This window comes from Telopea speciosissima, chromosome 7 (assembly GCF_018873765.1).
Source record: "Telopea speciosissima isolate NSW1024214 ecotype Mountain lineage chromosome 7, Tspe_v1, whole genome shotgun sequence".
NCBI lineage: Eukaryota > Viridiplantae > Streptophyta > Magnoliopsida > Proteales > Proteaceae > Telopea > Telopea speciosissima.
The window spans coordinates 24,193,592-24,218,755 of record NC_057922.1 but is presented as its reverse complement, the minus strand read 5'-3'; the positions used below and the strand labels follow the sequence as shown (position 1 = coordinate 24,218,755).

Below are 25,164 nucleotides of genomic sequence, written 5' to 3'. Positions count from 1 at the left end.
CAAAAGGCATGTTTTAGTGGTGGCGTGTCTTTGTTCTCATGAGATCTCATCAGATCTTTGTACTTCGTAACTTTCCGTGCTCAATTGTTCATCCTGTACTTACCGTGCTCATGTCCCAACTTCGCATTAGGGCGGGTCCACACGGTGATCATATTTTGATGTGATGAAGCCTTAAGTTTCAAAGCAGTTACCTATCCCGAAATCAACATCCTCTGCCTCTGGCTATCCCCTATCTGGCCGCAATAGAGCTTGCAACAAAGCGATAGGAATGGCGAATACTCGCGCTCTTTCTCAGCTCTCTTATACCCCCACCCCCTTTCCCTCTTAGTAGTAGTTCCCTAATATTATATATAAGCTCCCAATCCCCCAAAAAAGCTTCAAAGCTTCTTCAAACTCTCATAATCTTTTTTATTGTCCGGTCCTCCTTTCATAGAGATAGCTGCACTAATTCTTTGCCATGTCTACTTCTCCTGCTACTATGTCTGCTTCTGCTTCTGTTTCTGTTACTGTTTCTGCTTCACATTATGACTTCTTTGCTAACTTCTTCCTTGAGTTAGCCACCCTCACTAAACCTCGACAAAGATGGCGCTTTGGTTTCAAAGCCATCTACTCCACCCGGGCCCTCCTCTCTCCTCTTATCGAGAGGAAGAATCAGATTCTCATGACCCATCTCTCGGATTCCCCTTCTTACACCGCTCCTGACATTAATAATCATAAGTACTGCACGGCCGATTCCACACCTTTCTCCAATGTTGACAACGAAAGCGTCTTGACAATCGTAGAGAAGGAGAACTTTCAGTTTGGTGGTGTTGATGGAGTTACTGTTGCTCTTGACATTAACGTTCATGATGACTACACGGCCGATTCCACACCTTTCTCCAATGTTGACAACGAAAGCGTCTTTGGCGTCGTAGAGGAGGAGAACGATCAGTTTGGTGGTGTTGATGGAGTTGCTGTTACTCTTGACATTAATGATCATGACGACTACACCGCCGATTCCATGCCTTTCTCCAATTTTGATCACGAAAGCCTAATTGCTGTCATAAAGGAAAAGAAATTGTTAGAACTTCTTGATCAGTTTGGAGGTGTTGAAGGAGTTGCTGCTGCTCTCCAAGTTAATTTCAAGGATGGAATCCATGGTACCCCTGAAGATGTTACTCGCCGATGCAATAATTTTGGTTCAAATACTTATCGAAAGCCGCCTACGAAAGGGTTCTTCCATTTCGTCTTCCAAGTCGTCAAGGACACGACAATTCTCATTCTTCTCGTACGTGTTGCTCTCTCTCTTGGGTTTGGCATCAAAGAACATGGGCTTAAAGATGGGTGGTTTGATGGTGGCAGCATATCTCTTGCCGTCTTTCTTTTTATTTTGGTTTCTGCAATTATTAACTTCAAGCAATCGAAACTGTTTGAAAAGCTCTCACACGAAAGCAACGACATGAGAGTTGATGTAATCAGAGACGGATGGCGGCAACAGGTCTCCATCTTTGAAATCGTCGTCGGAGACATTGTGGTTTTGAAGATCGGTGATCAGATTCCGGCAGACGGGTTGTTCTTAGATGGCCACTCCTTGAAACTGGACGAGTCGAGAATGACAGGAGAGAGGGACTCCATTGTGGTCATCAATGGTGACCAAAACCCTTTCATGATTTCTGGAGCCAAAGTGGCTGATGGGTACGGCAGAATGCTTGTCACATCTGTCGGCGTTAACACAGCTTGGGGAGAGATGATGAGTTCAATAAACCGTGACAGAGAGGAGCAGACCCCATTACAAGTTCGCCTTGATAATCTTACTTCCCATATGGGGAAGACTACTTTGATTATGGCTTTCGTTGTTCTGGTTGTGAAGCTGGTCCGTTACATCAGTGGGAACATACATGACGAAAAGGGGTACCGCGAGTTCAGTGGAAGGACCAAATTTGATGTGGTGGTGAATGCTCTGGTGGGTATTGTCTCTGCTGCTGACACAATTGTAATGGTGGCCATCCCAGAAGGGTTGCCATTGGCTGTCACTCTCACTCTGGCTTACTCAGTGAAGAGAATTATGGCTGATCATGCTCTGGTACACAAACTGTCGGCTTGTGAGGCTATGGGTTCAGTCACTACTATCTGCACTGATAAAACTGGTACCCTCACATTGAACAAGATGGAGGTCAGTGAGTTTTGGGTTGGTGAAGAAGCGGTTACTGAAGATGCTTCCAAGGTAATAGCACCTAATGTCCTTCAATTTCTGCAAGAGGGGGTTAGTTTGAACACTACTGGTGCTGTTTATAGGTCTTACTCGGGTACAGTACCTGACTTTTCTGGTAGCCCAACTGAGAAAGCCATTCTCTCGTGGGCTGTGTTGGATTTGGGTACGGCTGTAGATGAAGTGAAGCAGAGTTGCACAGTTCTCCATGTTGAGGCCTTCAATTCAGAGAAGAAGCGAAGCGGAGTTTTGATGAGAAATAACCGTGAGAAAGTGATTTGCGTGCACTGGAAGGGAGCTGCTGAGATTATATTAGCTCTCTGTTCAAGCTACTTTGGCAGAACAGGGACTGCAAAACCCATGAATGAAGCCGAGAGGATGAAATTTGAGCAAATTATTAAAGGTATGGCAGATAAGGGCCTTCGATGCATTGCTTTTGCCTCCAAACCGGTCTCAGAAGTAGAAGAAAATGGAGATGCCACCCACGAGCTTAAAGAAGATGGACTGATCTTGTTGGGCCTAGTGGGTTTGAAGGACCCATGTCGGCCTGAGGTAAGTGAGGCAGTGAAAGTTTGTAGAGAGGCTGGGGTTAACATCAAAATGATCACTGGTGAAAATTTTTTCACTGCAATAGCTATAGCCATTGAATGTGGAATACTTGAAGCTGATGAAGACATGAACAATGGAGCAGTGGTGGAAGGTGTAGAATTCCGAAACTACACTCCTGAAGAGAGGAAACAGAAGGTTGATACAATCCGGGTCATGGCAAGATCTTCTCCCTATGACAAACTACTGATGGTGCAATGCTTGAAAGAGAAAGGCCATATCGTTGCAGTCACTGGTAATGGCACTAATGATGCACCAATACTAAAAGCAGCAGACATTGGGTTTTTTATGGGAATTCAAAGCACAGAAGTGCCAAATGAGAGCTCAGACATTGTCATCTTGGATGATAACTTCAACTCAGTAGTCACAGTTATGAAGCAGGGTAGGTGTATCTACAGCAACATTCAAAAGTTTATCCAGTTTCAGCTCACAATGAATGTTGTTGCCCTTGTGATCAACTTTGTTGCTGCAGTTTCCTCTGAAGTCGTCCCATTGACAGCAGTCCAGCTATTGTGGGTGAATCTTCTCAGGGACACATTGGGAACTTTGGCCCTGGCCACAGAGTATCCTACCAAGGAGCTCCTGAAGAAGCCGCCAGTTGGTAGAACTGAACCACTTATAACCAAGGTCATGTGGAGGAACCTCATTGCTCTAGCCATATATCAGGTAACAATCTTGTTGATTCTACAGTTTCAGGGAATTGCCATCATTGGTGTAGAAGAGAAGATCAAGGACACCTTCATCTTCAATACCTTTGTCCTTTGCCAAGTCTTCAATCAGTTCAATGCAAGGAAGTTGGAGAAGAAGAACATATTTGAGGGGATACATAAGAACCGAATTTTTCTGGGGATAGTGGGAATTACAGTCGTTCTTCAAGTGGTGATGGTAGAATTTAAGAAAAAATATGCAAACAAAGAGAGATTGAATTGGGGGCACTGGGGTGCATCTATTGGAATTGCAGCTTTATCTTGGCCTATTGGTTGGATCGTCAAGTGGGTACCAGTTTCTGATAAATCATTCTTCAGCTTTCTCTAGGGCTGTGTTTGGTATGCATTCTAGGTTGATTTTTTGATCGGAAAATGCGAAACCAAATGCTGCCTAGGATTAATAGCGTTTAAATATCCTGTAACAGAGACCTACCACAGCTTCTTTGTTCTATATTGGCTTTTGCTACTGTTTTCGTCTTTTTTAGTTTATATTGATGTTTTTCTTAGGTTTTCTAATGGGCTCTTCTTTCTTGAATATATTATATGGGGTTATCATCGATCTGTGGATGAGCTTTTCGATGATAGCCTGTTATGGACATTATGGTGGTGTATAACCTCCTATTACAATGGGCTTTAAAATTAGGGGAGTAAGGATGGGGAGTCGCATGAGCTTAGCTCAAGACCTTAATGGCGCTTTTAGCTCCCCTTAGAGAGTAAATCCCTTTGTATCACAAGTGAAAACTCTTGTAGGGTTGGATTTGAATAAGTGCATAGCACTGAAGGTTCAAGCAAGCGTAGCTATTAAGGACCTAGTCTTGTTGCTAGGTTTTGGGGTCAAATCTCGCACCTTCACTCGGGAAGGGAAAGCCAGAGCATGAGAAGCCGAGGAGGGGGTTGGGGAGGATGAGAGAGAAAACAGAGAAGCCACATCGTTGTGGTGGATAAGGAATGGAAGATCTCACATCAGCTGCTGTCGGGCAACGATGGCGAGATGCAAATAATTAACTTCTATTTCGATTCTTCTGCACTTATGCTTTAATGGCGAGGGAGATCTAAGCTGCAGGTGCAGAGAGTTGTGATCTTCAAAATCGTCCAAAGCTGCAGATACGGGGGTAATTCAACGAAATAGAAAATTTAGACAGTGTCACAAGGAAAATCCATTACATAAAATTAGAAAACTAAATACAAATATTGGTGGCGGGGGAGGAAGTCCAGAAGGTGAGAGGGTACAGTTTAGAAGGGGAGGGATTACCGGAGAGAGATCGGCAGCCGGCGGGGAAGGGAGAGCGATCACGCAGGGGGTGGAGACTGGGGAGAGCGGAGAGGAAGAGATGTATTCAGAATGTTTTTTTTTTTTTTGGGAAAAAGAACGTTACTTATGGACCGATTTGGTATAATTTCGTTTAAAATTGAGATTGATTTTAAGAAATAGCGCGCTCTAGAGCGTTTTTAATGGCGGCTATGATTCTGAATATAAGGATGAGAATCTATATTATGATAATAACGTATATCTATATAATATGATACACTCCATTAGGTAGGAGAGGGCTTCAAGCACAACCATTGATTGTCTGATCCAGGTACTCTTTATAGATAAAGGTTCATAGCACTGAAATGAGAAAGGCTTGTAGACTCATGACGCAGTAAAGAAAACCGATGCGCTAACGTGCAATGGCTTTCGCGCATCGCGCTCAAGCATGCACAGTGCATAGCGCGCGGCGAATTTTTATTTTTGGTTTAGAAAGTAGAATTGTTTTGGTTGAAAGAAATTATCAGCACCTTTCTGAGGTTAGGTTTGTCAATATTTTAAGACACCTACACGAAATATGGAAATAACAATCGTTACTCCGATTTAAACGGGTTAACCTATGAAATACAATTTACTAAAAAAGGGTCTGCACAGGTCGCCAAATATGGTCACCTAGTTGAGGTATTCGATTGAAGAATGAGGCTATTTGGTTTTTTTTAATTGAAAAGGTAGAATATGTACTTCACATCATTCCAAGGGCAGAGCATTGTCTTTAAGAAAAAATTAACCTATTGACATCACGACTTTATAGTCTTGACTAATGGTAGAGGGTATATATAATTATTGGGAGAATGTTCTCTGTGCTGCAGCGTAGGCTGCGCCCAAGCACATGGATGGTCATTGTGTCCACCCCCATGTGTCTAGGCACGGCCTCCGCTACGGCACAGAGAACAGCACCCCATAATTTTTTTATCTAAATCAGGGAGTCATTGATAAGTTCCATATTTCGTTTGGGTGCCTTAAAATATTGGCAAACCACAAGGGATGACATTGATAATTTCCATTGATCTAGATTGAACAGATTTACCACTATGTTCTTAAAAAAATTTTAATTTTTTTTAACATTTTTACCTATGATCATATCAATCCACCAATATTGGATCAATATAGGAGCAAACAACAATCTATTAGAAAAACAATGTCCATAAATGGGATTTGTAGGAAAAAACGAAAAAGAAGCGAAGAATCAAACACACAACATAGAGATTTTACGTAGTTCACCCCCAAGAAGGTAGGCTACATCCACGGTCGAAGATAGAACATTTCACTATTCTCTAAAACAATTTACAAAATCTTCTAATCTCACCTTAACCCTCTCAACGAGATAAGGACACTTTATAAAAAAGCCCTAACCCAAAAAATGATAGAAATACTCTTAGACACCCCAAAAATGACCACCTAGTCAGGATCAGACCAGAATTGAACATATGTTGAAATATATATCGATTCGAAGGTCACGATGAGCTCTACAGGGCTCACCACCTTTGACAATGATTTGTGCACCTTTTAGGCCATACGGACACGTTTCGAGGCCGAAGCAGCCCTACAAAGATCCCCACTGCACTTTTTGGACTAAGATCAGACTTCACCAATAACACAATCGATATCAGTCTCTACCGATACCCATGCGAATCTGTCAATGCAATACCGACTCATCAATCCCAATAAAAATAAATATCAGATAATACAATAACCAGTATCCACACGCCAAGACAAACCAGATTTCAACACCTTTTGACCCTTCAGTATTTTTTTTTTAGGTAAAAAGAGGGCTATTCACTCATGAGCGTCCAACGCCAGAAAAACACGAAACATAAACTGGATAGATAGCATGACAAGCACAAGGAACCCGTACACAGTACCCGGGACCAAGGAGTGAAAATCAACCCGATCACACATGCTATTGACCGGGTCATCCAAACTAGGGGATGGGTAACAACCACTTCCCTAGGTAATTTGCTATTAACATAGCTTACATAATAAAGCGCATGCACTAACGTGCCATATAAATAGACCCCATCTTTTATGACGCATGCTAGACAAAGCACTAGAATCTTGGTTACCCATGCAGACAGACAGCTGACACAGAGGTAGAAAGCCAGTAAGGGTCACATGTAGCATGCAGTAGGTTCGTGATGGGCCTTGCAGCGATTCCAGGGTGAAAATCTTCACCTTCGTCAACGATGGCGATGGCGACGTCAACGCCATAATCGGTAGAACCTGCATCACCACAAACAAAATGGAAAAAAATCGGACCGTCCTTGGTTGGAAACCCCTCGGTGTTGCCCACGAAAAAGAGCACACACACCACGATTTTCCAACGATAGTAAAAAATCATAACAAAGACGAAACAGCAGAAAATAAAGGGCATCAGCTTCATGGGAGGGGGATGCGAATGGGTGGGGCGGTGGGAGGAGGCAGCATGGATTGGGCGGAGGGAATAGCGTGCTATAGGGGAGGGGGAGGGGGAGGGGGAGAGGGAGGGTGGAAACATCCAAAGCCTAGATTTGGATGGTTTTGAGAAGAGACGAGTAAAATCAGCATAACAAGTGAACAACCAACACACATGCAAACCCTCAAGCCCACACGTGCACCACCACCACTACCACCGCCACAACAAAGACATTAGAAAAGGTTAGAGAAACTCAAATCTTCCCAATTCTTCTTCCACTCCTGCTCTTGGGGCCGAACTTTATCTTCTCCTTCACTAAAGCCGCACGACTGTTCAATATTTTGAAGGCCGGTATCGATCTTACTGAAGAGAGATCTGGGTTCTTCGATGTCTTGTCTCTTGGAGCAATCAAGAACACGGGTCCAAGCCCCAATGGAAGAGAACACAGGCAGACCAAAGTACAAACTCTTAGTTCTGAGATGAGGCAAGTGAAGCGGGAGGTTGATCGGCCGAGACCTGAGGCAGGGGAGAGAAGGCAAAGAAAGGGAAGGGGAAAAGAAAGGAAAAGAAAAAAGGGAAGAGGGCACGCCACTAGGACAGAGGGGAACACTCACTGAAGCGGAGAAGAATCACGCCACAGGGGCGGAGGGGCTACATTTTGAAGCAGAGATCATACGCAGAGAAGAGAGTTGCAGAGCTTCTTACGGCGGCTCAGAAAGTATTCTCTAGAGTTCTCTAGGGTTTCCTAGCTCATTGACCCTTCAGTATGATTTGCCTGTTTGCCAAGCCCAGCTTCGTTGAGAGCCGAATGTTTAGCCAATAAAAAAAGAGATGGAATTGGCTATTTATGGAATTGGATAATAAATAGCCTTCAAGTAACAAATGAGAGTCCGGAACATCTCCAGGTAATCTTCGATAATAATGCACTGATATAGAAAGAAGGATCACGGAAAAGAGTTCAGGCAATTTAACAACCCGAAGGCCAACTGCCATTAAGGCCACCAATTAAACCTATCCATTAAAAAAATATGTAGTCAAATGGCTCCAAAAACACTTGACTATCAAAAGTAAGAGATAAACCGATATAAACGAATAACATTGAAAGAACTCAAATGCAAATACAAAATTTGGGTAAGTGAAAGATCCCCCCATCTCATTACATAAACAAGTTGGGTTTTGATGCCTTGTATGTCGTCTTGAGCTTCCTGGTTGGTGGCCTAACCTTCTTGAAGACCAAAGGGAATTTGATTTTGGCATTGTGAAACTGCTTTGTGTTTTCTCTCTTGCAAAGACTGGCAGGGATGGTAGCCGTTTTGATAATCTGGATGCATGGATATCTTACTCTGTGGCGAGAAGCCATCTCAGTGTACATCTGCTCAACACCACCATTAAGAGTGGTGTCTCGGTACTCCTTGTACATATTGTGATACCCTGTCCGACTTTGGTACCGCAACCAAATCCCATAATTCTTTACCTTGGTTGGGTCTTTCTCAAAAATCTGCAGTTTGGAAACAAATAAGAACAACCATAACTTAATGACTGAAAACAGTATCTGCCAAAATGCATTCATAAGAAAATTAGATTCATTGTGAAATCCACATAAGACTCTCCAGAGAAAAATATATCCATGCATATAATGGACACAGGGAAGAGGAAAACAGAAGGAAGATGTATGTGAAGATATGCAAGTCTAATCTCATTCGGTGTATCACCATATCTCCTTACATGGTTACCAAGAAGGGAATGAAGGCAACTCCAACTTAAACTTTAAGTTTTACACATACACATTCATCCCACCTTGCAAATCTATAAAGACTGTTCAATTTTATCAAGAGACGTAACAAAACCCTAAAGCTGGACCCCAAGTAGTATTTAGTCATACTTGTAACTTTAGGATTGTGTGGCTTTTGAAATGTGAAAAGAACTGAGATATAATAGAAGAACTGCCACACAAGAAATTTTGAAGTACTATAATTCAATGGCATTTCCCAGAAGAAGCCAAAATTGTCATAGTTCCAAAATCCACCTAAGCACTAATTTTGATGCATGCCAATTACTTCAATGCTAGGAAATATGATGGCAGGCAGATTGGGTTCATTGGAGGTTAGAGTAATATCAATTGAACACAAATGGGAGAAAGCTGCAAGCATACAAGACAACTAATTCCATCCCTATGTCATATATACTTGGATTATCTAATTTTCCGTTGAAGATTCAAAATTGAATATCATGAAAAGCCACAAACCATTTTGAAATACATGGTTGAAAATTTATCCAAATGTACTGGCAGTGCAAAAATGTAGATTTTTTTTTAAGATCTAAGGATCTTCAAAATGTAGAGAGATAAAATGAAAAAAGAAAGTAGCAGATCAGAAGTTTGAGCCATTGCCAACACAATAACTTGGGGGGGACAAAGAGTATCCTGAAGTACAGAAAGGAGGTAAATTTCCCACATATCTTTAAGCGCAATTTGCATTTTTATAAGAGGGAAGAACTTGGAGACAAAATATCCATTTTTTCTGTTCACTGGATTAATTTTTCTATTTGCATTTAAAAATTAGGGCAGTTCCCTGCATTAAAACATGACAAAAACATATAAAACCTTGAGGCTGCCACATCAAGTCTAGGCTGGGTGAAATTGAGTACTCATACTGTTATACCCGCACCCCGGGAGTATAATTAATTATTAATACTTCCCCGTGACGTGTAGTTATCACTGCCACGTATGCCGGTGAGTTGTTCTCACTGGTGGTCAAACCCAGCTATATTGACCATAGTACGAGGTTGCATGTGGAAACTAGTCGGGACCACGGAGGTTGCACCTTGACATGTCAGGGATAAGTAGTTGACCAAATTTTGTTGTGTGCTTACTGCCCTCTCAAAGCCCTCGAAGTGTGGTCCAAAGGCCCCGACCTCTTATGGTGGGAACCACCTTCCTACTCGCATCGGAGGCAAGGTTACTGGCTGCCTCCGACCCCCGCATCCAATGTCGCCGACAAGGACCCTTGTGGGTGAGACCCTATGGCTAAGGTACTATTGGTGCCCGTCATGTTTGACCCTACCCTTACCCCTTTTTATTAACTTGACCTTATGTGGGCCTTGGGGCCCAAATTAGGGATTTTAAAGCTTGTGTAGGGATGAATGGTTGTTTGACCCTATCCAAAGCAGGACCCTAGCCTACACTTATGAGGCCTTATCCAAATAGGCCAATAAAAGTGATTTTCTATATGAGAGAGAGGGGTAAGACTATTCCTTAGTCTTTCTTTTCTTTTCTTTCCTAACCTAATCGTGAAAAGGAGAGGAGAGCTTTGAAGAGAGGAGGCGGCAAGGAGGAGAAGAAGGAGAAGGAAGGGAAGAAGAAGAAGGAAACGGTCTGGGTTTGGAGCTTTAAAGAGGGCACATCGTGTGTACCTCAAACCGGTAAGCCAAGTGCCCTTTTCCCCCATTTTCTCTCTTCCCCTTGCTCGTTTGAGCTTGGGTGGTTCGTTGGTTGCAGCCCCAAGATGGGGATTTCTTTTGAAACCCAAAGGGTTAGCTCGAGTCATGTGTAGTTTCCCTTGTAGGATGCTTTCCTATTTTCATTACAATCCTATAAAGACCTCTATTTTGACCTCTTCTTGAATCTATTTGATTCTAAAGCTTCAACCACCAAAGAAAACCCCAAATCTGGATTTTTGAGCTTTTGATCCTTTAAACCCCTTAAATCTTTGAATGTTGGGTGTTTCTAAGACCCAAATAGACTCAAGACACCCCTCCCTTGTCCCTCGAGGCTTAGAGAACCAAATGGGACAACCCGGGCTTTTAAAGACCTTGAAATCACACTTGGGTTGCATCGGAGGCAAGACTGTGTGAGTCCGATGTTTGCCTCCGATGTGTCCCGAGCCTCGCAGGAAGGTCGGAGGCAAGGTCGAGGCAAGCCTCGCTGAGTCCGATGTTGCCTCCGATGCGCTTTTAAGGCTTATAACTTATGTAAACGGTGGGGTTTCTCTATGAGGCCTCCCTACACTCTCTCACACTCTTATTCACTTCCATAGGCGCCAAAATATGTGCAATGGGATGATTTTGAGCGGAATCGTTGCGCTTATACAAATTCCATTTGAAGTAATTGGTGAGTGGGTTTGGGTATTTGTTGAGCTTGTTTACTATTGCTTATTCATGCATTTATGAATTATATTGTGACATTATCATTCAAGCATGATTGCATATTTGCATTTATTCTTATTCGATGATGATGATTTGGATGATATGGATTTGTGTTGGGTTACGGTCTCGGGAATACTTGGGAACCCCCCGTATACGTGGAATTGTATATTGCATCTCATTCTTCTGTATGCGCCGTGTTGTCTTGGTACCGGGTGTTAGATGGAATGGGACGTTGACCACCTGGATGTACCTCTCAACACGATAGGATTCATGTAGTATATCGTGGTTAGGCTCGGTTCCTATGCTCGACCCTTACCAACAGGGTTTAGGTGTTGGGTAGGAGCACTTCTTTGCCCGGGAGAGTTAGAGAGGCCAGGCCAGGGTAGTAATGGTTATCGGGTCCGCCTCGGGTGGTGATGACTACGACGGCGCGGCTCCATAGTAATAATTGAGGTTGCATTGTGGTGAGAATGGAAGGATCCACAATGTCTTCCGAGTTATGCGATGGCATATACCCATTGACTTAGCATTGTGTGTTAGGTGGTAAATGAATTAATAATAGCATGCACCATGGACTATTTGTGATTGTGTGATTGTGCATCCCCTTTTCTCTCACTAGCTCGGTGGAGCTAACCCCGTGTACACATTCTTTTTAGATTTGGATGCGATGATTCTGTGGAGCCGAGGCCGTGATCGAGGATCATGGCGATGGTTGCCCACGTGATGATTGTGCTACGGGTTGTCTTGTACTTGGGATCGTTCCGCTTTATTATTATTTTAGAGCATTGTGCTTTGTATAAACTTTTATGTTTTACCTTTTTGGTAGCTACTTGATGGTCATAGAATTTTGTAACTATGTTACTTATTATCATTAGCTGATGAACATCTTATAATCATTTCATTTACGCTTTCGCAAACTCGACTGCCTTGGAATGTAATATTCCTTTGTCTTTCGTACTCTAATATTATTGTATTTTAATATTGGTTTATGGCGTGAGTTGTGCATCGCATCGAGATCCTGGCGGTGAGGTGGGATGACGCGTGTCACCCCAATCATACCCCGATATTGTATTCTATCCCTTGTTGGGATAGGGTGTGGCAATATGGTATCGAGCCGCGATGCTCTGCACCAACCACGTCTTGCGGACTCTTGATTTACTCTCCACAATTAGGTTCTAAATTAAAAATCTTCAAGAACATAAATGATTGTGTGCAGACATGTAGGAGAAGCTATATTGTAGTGAAACAAGGACTTAGAAGATAATAGATAACATGGAACTTAAGACTTGAACCATAGGTCGCATTAGCTACAACTATGTAATTGCTTGGTTGAGTCTTAAGTAGGTCATAGATGGGCAACTATATGTTAAAATTCATAAATAATAATGAATCAATTATAATCACCCACAATTATCAACAATGAATTAAACAAAGAAAGAATTAAGTAAATACATAGAGATACATATAAGATTAATTACAAATATCAAATTGTTCCAAATCTTCTTGGGAGGCGAATCATATCCTTCCTATTTCAACATTCATGATTTCATCTATTCCAATAAAAACATATGACTCCATCCCGCTTCAATCAAGAGATACCAATCTAAACACCATAATTGTTCCATTCTCTGTTTGGGCATAATCGTGCCTTTCCCAACTCGAATGCAAGACCCCATTTGTTCCAACTCAAACATTTGATTATGTTCATCTCAGATTAAATATACAAGTCTACCATTTCTAAAAGTTCCAGTTGTTCATCCTAAGACAAGAACTAGAAGAACTCGATCCCAGGATAACTTCATTTGTTGAGAGAAAGTTGGGATAGTCATTTGCACCACCGCCACCATCGCGACCAAGAAAGGTGTTGATGTCATCTACCCCTCTCTCGATACCCTCTAGGCATCGAGTGCGGTCGAAGAGTTGCTTCGTGACCTCATTGAAGCCATCCACCACTCGTAGGTTCAACCGCTTTATGGTCGTCGAATGTCGATACCTCCCACTTTGATGAAGGTATAGGGATTCCTTCTAGTGAACAATAGGTCTTTGCTCCTCCAATGGACATGTTGATAACGCCGACCAACCGTGCCGCAGGTGAAGGCTATAGGAACCCCCTTGACATATGAGACAACCCGATAATTTTGTATGCCTGGTTCTCGGTGTCGGTTGTATAGAAATGGCGAATGAGTTTAAGTAGTATGGTTCGAAAAGGTTGAGAATGTTGGTCCACCCCAATGCCTCAAATCTCCGCCCCACCTTGTAAGCTTGAGATCATCCAACACTACATCCCACCCTTCCATTATATTTCCGGCGGAAGTAGTCTCGATAAAGCTCTTGGTCCTCTATCTTTTGGAACCATAGTGGATCTAGGGCAGTTGGTGCAATTTGTTCTACGCGCGTATCGTCGCGTTCTTGGAGCCATTGATTGTTTTAACTCGCACCAAAAGCCAAGTAGATAGCAAATTAATACCTTGAATGCTAAGACCTAAGTAGATGATCAATGTAAGGTTATGGGGTTTAAAACCTAGCCTTTGATTCTTTTCCCAAGGCAATTAAGTTCTGCAGGATTCTTAGGCTAGAAATTTTTGATTTTTTTATCAAATTGTGATCTAAGAAGTTCGGGAAAAGGGAATGCATGGCCACTATGTGAATGCAATCATACATGATAGAGGTTAATGGCCATTTATGCCTAAAAAGTAATATTTTATACAAAATAGTGGGTTCAAGCAAGAAATGGGTTTATTCAATCATGGAGCATGCCTAACTTCAAAGAAAATTTTCGATTTTGTGGTTGAAAGTTTGAATCTTGGGAAACAAGTAAATATGATTTGTGACAACTCGAGAGAATGTAAGCTAAGCCCTATCTAGTAAGACCGAATCAAATATGGCAAAAGAGAAGAGGAAATATTCTAAGGATTTTATCAACAATCATGTATACAAGGAAATATGTTTGAAGATAAGACAATGTGATAATTTTCTATGAGATTTTATGGCATGTAAAAGAATTAGATTTGAACTTGGAGAGTTTTCCCAAAATATTGTGAATTGATAACTTTACCACAATCAAAACCTCGAACATAATCCTAGTAAAATTCAACTAGACTTGACAAACATAGCAAGTCTCTAAAATGTTTGCAAAGACTTGAAAATTTATAAAAGATGCAATAATCAAACAAGGATCCAACAACTTAGTGCCATCGATCAAATAGGGCTTGATTTACACCTAAAAACCCTAGTTCCTACCGAATCAATTTTGGCATGGACTTGGTGTACATGGCTATGGGATTACAAGCAAAATCAAGACATGATCACAACTTGAGATGATTCATCCCAAATCCAAGAAAGAGAAAGTAGGAATGGGAAGAAAGCCATATCTTGAACAACTCGAGAGTTGAACCTTGAGGCTTAGGATTACAAGAAAACCACCTAAGGGGAGCTTGAACGGAAGTCCCCAGTAGAGATTTTTCTCCTGCGGTTATGTCCTTTTCTTTGGAGCCAAAAATGAGTTTTAAAACTCGTGGCTCGTTTTGTTAAAATTCTACGAACAAGCGAACGAACGGATCCACTTGTCGTGAATCGCTTCTGCACAAAACTCGAAATTATCATTTTAAAATCGTGCGGATTAACGAAGCAGATCCACACTCGCATCCATTCGTAGATCCGCTTGACTTCAACTCTCTCGCCTTTGAGACTTCGAGACCGGACGAATGAACGGATTTGTATTCCACATCCGCCCGTTAGTCCGCTCTACCTATTTTCACGGAGGAGCCACGAATGCACCCTTGGCGTCCGCCGTGAGTCCACCCGATTTTCTTTTAAGATTTTGAGCCTATTTTGGAGACCTTTTGACCACACCTATATGTGATGATCTTGTGCCTATACCCTAGATTGGACCCCTGTTGTGTGACCCATTTGTGGGGACCACATGAGTCTAGTTAATACCTAAAAATTGAAAGAGGTTAGGACTTGTACCCGACGGGCCAGCTAATAAGAACTAGCGGGCATTGGTAACCGCTGTGACTCCTCTCTTACCTAAAAGGAGAAGAGTTACCCTTGAGGATGAAGATCCTTAGACCTGTATGAATGTAAGGACTCAAACCTTATGGATAGGAAACCTAAATCTATGTGGGTAGAGACCCTTAAGGGGGTGCGTAGAATCTAAACCCTGTGGGTAGGTACTAGGAAAGGAAAGTAATAGGCTGGTTTGGGTCATTTATTTGAGTAAGCCGTGAAGGTCACGTATATTTGGAAGTCATTCATAACACCTCAAGCTAGTGACGACTCTATTTGAACTTTACTTGGTTTATCTAACCTTGTTTAGACTCATGAGGGAGTCCTACACAGTGATTTGATTTTCCAAAAAAAAAAAGGGGACTTAGCGAACCGCACTGAGAACTTCTTGTTACGGTGGATTGACCTAGATGACGATATGTCCATAGGAATTTGAATGTAATTATTGAATCTATGCCTACATATTGGTGTGATATATATATATATAGTTATCCCTTAGAACCTTGGACTTGTGTGACTAGAGTGATTCTCACGGTACTATAAGTATGACTTACCTTGACCTTCTTTGTGAAACTAGTTGGAGCCACGACCTTGGTTGACCAAACCTTAGGGTAATGAATAATGAATTTAATGACCGAGTAGGTTAATTTATTGAGACTTGCTTGAAGAGTTGACTTGGACCAAAACTATTGAAGGGTTATTGGTTCTCGAAGAGGACTCGATGTGGACTCTTCCTGTGGGATAAGCGTGTAGTAGGTTTAAAGGTTGTGAAAGTGGCGAAGGATGCAACAAGACCTTCTCCAACGAGCGATATATGAATGGGGTAATGGATCACCAAATGCGTTCCCTCCGTCTGGAGTGAACAATAGGAGATTCCATCAATATTCCAAATCATTCTAAAGTTGGGTTAGGTAATGAGACAACCGATGTGAAAGCCTTGAATGTAAACCCTATGTTGGGTCATGGACAGTTAAATCACTGTAACCCAAGAATGACCAGAGTCTCAAGGCTAGAGTGGTATCACCCGATCTGGAAGATCTAGGGAACCTTTGTCCTCGAGACTTAACTTAGTAGTTGGAACCTGTTTTCCTAGGGTTATTGTGAACCACACCCCGTGGTAATGTGACCGTAAGAAAAAGAGAGTTGTGGAACCCGACTTGCTATGACATGTAGGCACCTCATCTTGATCCGACCTTTGACTTAGTTTAAGATGTGGGTGACTTGGGATGTTGTTATCCAGCGACCCTTCTCACTGAGACCCTAGGCCGCCTCAAATTTCGGGGACGAAATTTCTTGTAAGGTGGGAGAATGTTATATCCGCACCCGGAGTATAATTAATTATTAATACTTCCCGTGACGTGTAGTTATCACACGCCACGTATGCGGTGAGTTGTTCTCGCTAGTGGTCAAACCGACTATATTGACCATAGTACGAGGTTGCGTGTGGAAACTAGTCGGGACCACGGAGGTTGCACCTTGACATGTCGGGGATAAGTAGTTGACCAAATTTTGTTGTGTGCTTCGCCCTCTCAAAGCCCTCGAAGTGTGGTCCAAAGGCCCCGACCTCTTATGGTGGGAACCACCTTCCTACTCGCATCGGAGGCAAGGTTCTCGGTGCTCCGACCCCGCATCCAATGTCGACAAGGACCCTATGGGTGAGACCTATGGCTAAGGTACTATTGGTGCCCGTCATGTTTGACCCTACCCTTACCCCTTTTTATTAACTTGACCTTATGTGGGCCTTGGGGCCCAAATTAGGATTTTAAAGCTTGTGTAGGGATGAATGGTTGTTTGACCCTATCCAAACAGGACCCTAGCCTACACTTATGAGGCCTTATCCAAATAGGCCATAAAAGTGATTTTCTATATGAGAGAGAGGGGTAAGACTATTCCTTAGTCTTTCTTTTTCTTTTCTTTCCTAACCTAATCGTGAAAAGGAGAGGAGAGCTTTAAGAGAGGAGGCGGCAAGGAGGAGAAGAAGGAAACGAGCTACTGGTTTGGAGCTTTAAAGAGGGCACATCGTGTGTACCTCAAACCAGGTAAGCCAAGTGCCCTTTTCCCCCATTTTTCTCTCTTCCCCCTTGCGCTTGAGCTTGGGTGGTTCGTTGGTTGCAGCCCCAAGATGGGGATTTCTTTTTGAAACCCAAAGGGTTAGCTCGAGTCATGTGTAGTTTCCCTCGTAGGATGCTTTCCTATTTTCATTACAATCCTATAAAGACCTCTATTTTGACCTCTTCTTGAATCTATTTGATTCTAAAGCTTCAACCACCAAAGAAAACCCCAAATCTGGATTTTGAGCTTTTGATCCTTTAAACCCCTTAAATCTTTGAATGTTGGGTGTTTTAAGACCCAAATAGACTCCAAGACACCCCTCCCTTGTCCTCGAGGCTTAGAGAACCAAATGGGACAACCCCGGGCTTTTAAAGACCTTGAAATCACACTTGGGTTGCATCGGAGGCAAGATCGTTGAGTCCGATGTTTGCCTCCGATGTGTCCCGAGCCTCGCAGGGAAGGTCGGAGGCAAGGTCGAGGCAAGCCTCGCGAGTCCGATGTTGCCTCCGATGCGCTTTTAAGGCTTATAACTTATGTAAACGGTGGGGTTTCTCTATGAGGCCTCCCTACACTCTCTCACACTCTTATTCACTTCCATAGGCGCCAAAATATGTGCAATGGGATGATTTTGAGCGGAATCGTGCGCTTATACAAATTCCATTTGAAGTAATTGGTGAGTGGGTTTGGGTGATCGCTTGAGCTTGTTTACTATTGCTTATTCATGCATTTATGAATTATATTGTGACATTATCATTCAAGCATGATTGCATATTTGCATTTATTCTTATTCGATGATGATGATTTGGATGATATGGATTTGTGTTGGGTTACGGTGCGGAAGTATCGGCACCGGAACCCCGTATGCGATGGAATTGTATATTGCATCTCATTCTTGCTCGTCATGCGCCGTGTTGTCTTGAGTACCGGGTGTTAGATGGAATGGGACGTTGACACACCCGGGATGTACCTCTCAACACGATAGGATTCATGTAGTATATCGTGGTTAGGCTCGGCCTCCTATGCTACGACCCTTACCAACAACAGGGTTTAGGTGTTGGGTAGCCGAGCACCCGCTCTGTGGAGAGTTAGAGAGGCCAGGCCAGGGGTAGTAATGGTTATCGGGTCCGCCTCGGGTGGTGATGACTACGGCCGGCGGGCTCCATAGTAATAATTGAGGTTGCATTGTGGTGAGAATGGAAGGATCCACAATGTCTTCCCGAGTTATTGCGAGAGCATATACCCATTGACTTAGCATTGTGTGTTAGGTGGTAAATGAATTAATAATAGCATGCACCATGGACTATTTGTGATTGTGTGATTGTGCATCCCCTTTTCTCTCTCACTAGCTCGGTGGAGCTAACCCCGTGTACACATTCTTTTTAGATTTGGATGCGATGATTACCGTGGAGCCGTAGACCGTGATCGAGGATCATGGCGATGGTTGCCCATGATGATTGTGCCTACGGGTTGTACTGTTACTTGGGATCGTTCCGCTTTATTATTATTTTAGAGCATTGTGCTTTGTATAAACTTTTATGTTTTACCTTTTTGGTAGCTACTTGATGGTCATAGGAATTTTGTAACTATGTTACTTATTATCATTAGCCAATGAACATCTTATAATCATTTCATTTACGCTTTCGCAAACTCTGACCTGTCTTGGAATGTAATATTCCTTTGTCTTTCGTACTCTAATATTATTGTATTTTAATATTGGTTTATGACTGTGAGTTGGCCACTGCATCGAGATCCTGGCGGTGAGGTGGGATGACGCGTGTCACCCCAATCATACCCTGATATTGTATTCTATCCCTTGTTGGGATAGGGGTGTGACACATACAAATGCAAGTTATGCAACCCAACAAATTGTTCTTTTAAGCAACCAAGGCCAATATCTAAACAAAATCATTGAGTCCTGCTTCCTACTGAAAGCAAGGCAATGTCATCATTATTCATTCAAAAGGCACAAAACTAAAGTTTCAATCATGTGTTGTAGTTCAATATCTTCACTAAATCACATTTATTGAGTAATAAAAAACAATAGAATAGCATCGACAGAGCCACAACACCTAGTAAAGCATGATAATCAAGTGGTCCAAATGCAAATCCAAGTGAACTACAAGCTCCCAACAATAGTTGCGTGGCAGTAAGAATAGGGGAAGGCATTTACCTCATTGATGGCAAGGACTTGCCCGTTGCTCTTCTTGACCTTCTTGAGCTTCCTCAAGAAATACCTACATGGTAAGACAATAAGAAAAGAATGATCGATACAATTAACAACGATATTCATAAACTAAAGCATCAGACAAACAGATTTCCTCTGCAATCTAAATCCACAAATATATCTAGGGCTTTAAAAATTAAGCTTACCAGAACTTCGATTTGGCACGAACCTCGTTTGTTGCCCATAATTTCATCCTATAGATCTTTGGATGCTCATCTGTCTCGGAAGGGAGAGCCCTACCCACCACCTGATATTGGTGAAACTGGAAGAAAACAAAACTTAATGAAATTAACAATATTTCACAGAAACCAGATAAAGTCGAGGAGTTGGTTTTTGATAAGAGGTGAAGCAAATTCTAGCTTCACGATTGCGAGCATTACTTATATCTTGAAAATTTTCAAATAAGCGGTTAACAACTCTAATAGATAGAACAACATATTAGATATTAATCCAATGCTCACCCTGTAAGTCACCATTCTGCTACTGCCGCGAAGAACGAGAGGCTTCGCACCACTGTGAGTCCTCTCCAACCTTCGAAAGAGTTGTCGGCCGTTAGCTTGCTGCTACATATAGGGCTCGCCAAGTAACCCTAAGTTAGAGAAAGAATCAATTCGACTCCTCCACTTCACCCTGCCCCTACTGCTGTGCGCCCCCACACAAGTAAGGCGGAATGTACCGCCTTACCCCTGTCCGAGCGCTTTGCCCGAGCAGAGGTTAGGCGGTACTTTCCACCGTACTTATATGTGAGGGTGCACGGCAGTACCGGGCAGGCGAAAGTAGAAGAGTTGGATCCGAGAAAGAATACTGATTCCATGTTGTAAGACGCCCATGAGACGGCCGGCTCTATATCGATTTTTGTCATAGCACTTATGGAAGAATGATTCCAATCCAATGCTTCATAATAAAGGGACTTTGCTTGTCTCATCAAATTATTTTGGGAAAATCAAGTAGAGGTGTCAATTGGTTCGATTTTGGGCTATTGGTCCGGCTCCTTAATGGTTCTGGGCCTAAGGGGTCAGGACCAGAATCGAAACAATAAGCTAATCAATTCCAAATTTGAGATCTGAGATCATTAACAAATGGGTGGGTCGGTTCTAGATTCTAAACGGTTCCGAAGAGTCGCTAAAAAAAATTCTCTTACACATGTTTCATATATTTAGTAATAATACAATAAAATATTAATTTCATTCACATGAGATATGCAATTCACTATCATTTTTTTTCCTCAAATCATGGAATTAGTCCATATTACCTCTTGTTGTGTTTTCAATTAATAAATAGGAACACCACTACCCTCATAAGTTAAGATTATTTTAAGGTATGTTCTTAAGTTAGCATTCTTAAATGGACCTTTAAATTAACAATCAAAATTAAGTCTTAATAATTATAATATATAAGATTAGGATGTGAATTTGTTCTGATCTGGTTCTCGGTTCCAGCCCAACCTTGACACCCTTAATATCAAGCTACCAGTAGACCCAAATATAAGAAAATTAGTTTCCTATCATCTCCCAATGGATCGTGGAAAAATCTCATCTCGTCTTATGATCTGTTTTTGGTTGAGTTATAGTCTCAAATTTCAGTCATAATCATTTTTGGTATGTGTTGGGAGTAGAAAATTATTTGGAAGTCTCACAGCTGTGGTTTTTTTTTTTTTTTTTTTTTTTATAATCTCATCGCTGCTGTGGTTAACTTCTTTCTATGCTCTGCCTGGGAAATTAATTGAACTCCGCAAGACCAGGAGGGTTGGGAGTCTTGGGACAAAGGAATTTGGTTTCTATTCGGAATAGCTCCTCACAGCTTTATAACTTGGTTCCTCTTCACAAAGCTTTGAGCACCAAGGACCAAATGTTTGAGTAGGGCATCTCTGTTGACCAAACTTGTGTCCTCTGTGAAAATGCAATTGAGGATTAAGATCACCTTTTCTTTGGAATTCTGGGAATTTCCCGCTTTTTTCATACCATCCAAAATACAAATTAGACTCATGAGGTGCAGTGGGTCTCCTTGCACTCCAAAGGAAATTTTGTTAATAGTTACATCTTGAAGCTATCAATTTGTAGCACCATTTACCATCTTTGGCGTGAAATAAATCGAAGGATCAATCGAGATAATCATCTATCTTATCACCACATCATCTGTATTAACAAAATCATGTCAAAGGGTGATTGCAAGATTTCATATTCATTGTTCTCGATAGCCCGAAGGCTAGAGACATTTTCAAATCATAGAACATTTTTGTTTTCTTCAAGTACCCCTTTGTCCAATGGTGCTATTGGGAGTAGGGGTGTCAATTGGTCCGGTTCTGTGCTATTGGTCTAGTTCCTTAATAGTTCTGGTCCTAAGGAGTCAGGACCAAGACCGGACCATTAGGCTAATCGATTCCAAACCTGAGATCTAAAACCATTACCTAGGGTCGATTCCGGTTCATAAACGGTTCTAAGCAGTTCAAAAGAAAAAATACAAAAAAAAATCTCTAACACATGCTACATGTATATTTTTTTTTTATGAAAAAAAGAGAGATATTATTATATAAGAACCAACCAAAATAAAAAAGGCTTAGAGTTGATATACTCCTTATAATTAAACCAGGTAAAGGCGATGCTAGTGAAATCAGCAGTAGTTTCCACTAATTCTAAGAAGGGGTTAATTAGGTTCCATTATAATCTAATATAGTCTATAAAGATAAAATATTCATAGAGGTCCCTGTTACAAAACAACACTTGATTGATCTGTATATCTGCTTCTTGAGTGCATTTTCACTCTTGAAAGAGTCCAAAGATATGCACATATATTCAATAATATTAATATTAATTTCATTCACATAAGATATGTACTCTTATGTGTCTATCTCTCTCCTCCTCAAAACAAGGGGGTAAGGATGTGTTTTCATATGGAGAGAAGAGAGATAGACTCATGAGAATGTTGGCATAGGTCACACTCAAATAACTACTATTGGTAGCTCAAACCCAACAACAATTGAAGATCTTGCAATCATCAACTCTTGAGATTTAGGGATTGATCGATCAAATCCACATAAAACATTCAGATCCATACATTGCACAACAAGATTATAGGATCTGGGTTAGACTTTATTTGAAGGGACTGTCTAAATGACAACTCTATTCTTTTCTTTTTCGTTTGGTAAACCTAAATGTCACCTCTAAGATGCATTTAGAACTTGATACATTTTAATTCTCTCTTGTCTTATTCCTAAAAGTTATTTAAGATAAAGATATAAAAGATTATTGAATTTTAATTTTTAATTGAAGGGACTATTGAAATGATAACACTATATTTCTTTTTTTGTTTGGTAAACCTAAAAATGTCACCTTTAAGGTGCATTTAGAAGTTATAACTTGATGCCTTTTAGTTGCCTCTTGTATTGTCAAAAGGTTATTTAATTTTAATTGAAATTAAAGATTCAAAATATATTTTGTTTATTGTTGGGTATGTCTTTTGGAGACACATTTTGATTGTTTCTTCCTCCCCTATATAAGGAGAGGAGGTCATCGTTTTTTCTCTAACATATTTTAGATATTGTTTTCATCTCGATCATAGTCTGTCAATATCAGTGAGTAGTGGGTATAACCTTCGGATTTTTCTAAGTAATCACATTTAGTATTGCAACCTATATGATCGAGAATAGTATTTATCTTGGAGGTATAGGTGCATGCTTGGTCAACCCAAATTGGAGAACTAGGGCATCTAAAAACCTTTAGGGGAGTATCATTTGATGCAGCTCAACTATACCAATTACTATTCGGATATCACAAGAGAATGTGTATTGGTGTACATCTTTTTACAAGGATATTTCGGAGCCATACTACTTGCTATACTAATCAGACAAGTTTTACTCTTACTACTCATTATATTATATTTCTAATATAATGCTTTCTACCCATCTTTTATATTCCAACTTGATTTTCAATAATATCTTGAAAGTAACTTATCAACAACAATGACACCAACAATTAAACCGTATCCCAACTAAATGAAGGTCGGGTCGGTTAAATGGATCCTTGCAAAAGACAAAGTAATAAGAATAATAGAAAAAAAGAAGAAGAAGAAAAGAACACAACGTACAACATCGACAACTCATCAATAATCCACCCAAATGGTGTCGGCTACATGGATCTTAGCCATTCAAAAAGCTCTATTCAAAGTCATACTTGGGACAAGGCCTAAACTATACATATCTTTCCTTACTACTTCCCTTAGAATCGTTTTAGGCTTGCCCCCAGCTCCTTTAGATCCTTCAATTGTAATCAAATCACTCTTTCGTATTGATACATCCCAAGGCCTTTGTTGAATATGGTTATGTCATCTCAAATGATTTTCATGAAGCTTATCTTGAATCAAGGCAACTCTCAAATTAGCTCTAATATGGTCACTCCTTACTTTATTCTTCCTAGATTTGTCGCATATGCATCTCAACATCTTCATCTTTATTAAACTTAGTTTATCTATATGGCACTTCTTAAACTATTCAACATTTTATCTTACACATCATAGTCGGCCGTATGACTGTCCTATAGAATTTTCTTTAATTTAAAATTTTTAAAAATACGTCAATCACACATCCCTCCGGACGCAGTTCTCCACTTTAACCATTATGTCATTATTAAAGTTGTAATTGTCTTACACATTTTTCAAGTACATATGTAAAATGAAAGTATCTATTCTCGTTAAAAAACAAAAACGTTGTGCTAAAAGGTCAAGCAAGTAAAATTATGAATTATTTCACATCTTAAACTTTGTCAATAAGAAAATCCCTTATATTTGAAATATTACTATATATTTATCATTTTAAAAAGGTGAAATGAAGGTTTCATAAAATCGTCCGTGTTCAATTACAAAATGAGTATTGATTCTTGTGTGTCTATCCGATCACATCCAATCAAAACCCACGGGTCTAATCCTCCATCCAAACGGATTCATGGATTCACTGATTCAACAATTTTGCTTACATGACAGGAGAGAGAGAGAGAGACTGGTGAATATATAATTGAGAGGACTGCCTGCAAGTGCTTCTCAAAGAAAATATATACATACTACCAAATTAATTCATTGTTCTCTACGTGTAAAAATTTATTTTACCAATTCAACTCTTTTGAATAGATAAGGTTTCAACAAGTCAGTTAACTTAAGATTCAACCTTTGAGTTTTGTTTGATCGGAACAACTTTCTACCAACCGTGGGTAACACGAACTACACGGTCAATGAACACCACCTGGTCATGCAGCGCACGTTGCCTCTGTGCCTTGACATAAGGGTGGATAAAATGATCACCGCACCCATGGTCATTTTCGGGGGGGTTGATGGTCATTTTACGTGCCCCTATGTCAAGGCGTAGGGGTAGCGTGTCTGGCGCAACCGGATGGCGTTCACATAGGAATGCCAACCCATGTGGGGCTGGGATGGGAGGGGTAGGGGAGACTTTTTCATGAGGAAAGGAGAGAGGCGGATACAGTGCTAGCATGGCCAACCTTCACCAAAAAAAGAGATATCTTACTAGGGATATCATATTAATCCAAA

General features: G+C 41.1%; 2 protein-coding genes across 2 annotated transcripts; one reads left to right on the top strand and one right to left on the bottom strand.

Moving 5' to 3' along the window:
- Positions 1 to 457: 457 nt before the first annotated feature.
- On the top strand, positions 458 to 3,829 carry LOC122668378 (calcium-transporting ATPase 12, plasma membrane-type-like). The gene is made up of 2 exons (XM_043864956.1): positions 458 to 698; positions 963 to 3,829. The coding sequence occupies exons 1-2, from the start codon at positions 458 to 460 to the stop codon at positions 3,827 to 3,829; spliced, it is 3,108 nt and encodes a 1,035-aa protein (XP_043720891.1).
- Positions 3,830 to 8,279: 4,450 nt separating this feature from the next.
- LOC122669983 (60S ribosomal protein L18a-like) lies at positions 8,280 to 20,164 on the bottom strand. Its single transcript, XM_043866906.1, has 4 exons — positions 20,091 to 20,164; positions 19,776 to 19,891; positions 19,576 to 19,639; positions 8,280 to 8,700 (listed from the first exon to the last, which is right to left on the bottom strand). Exons 1-4 carry the CDS (start codon positions 20,103 to 20,105, stop codon positions 8,359 to 8,361), a joined length of 537 nt encoding a protein of 178 aa, XP_043722841.1. The 5' UTR covers positions 20,106 to 20,164; the 3' UTR covers positions 8,280 to 8,358.
- Between the last annotated feature and the right edge of the window lie 5,000 nt (positions 20,165 to 25,164).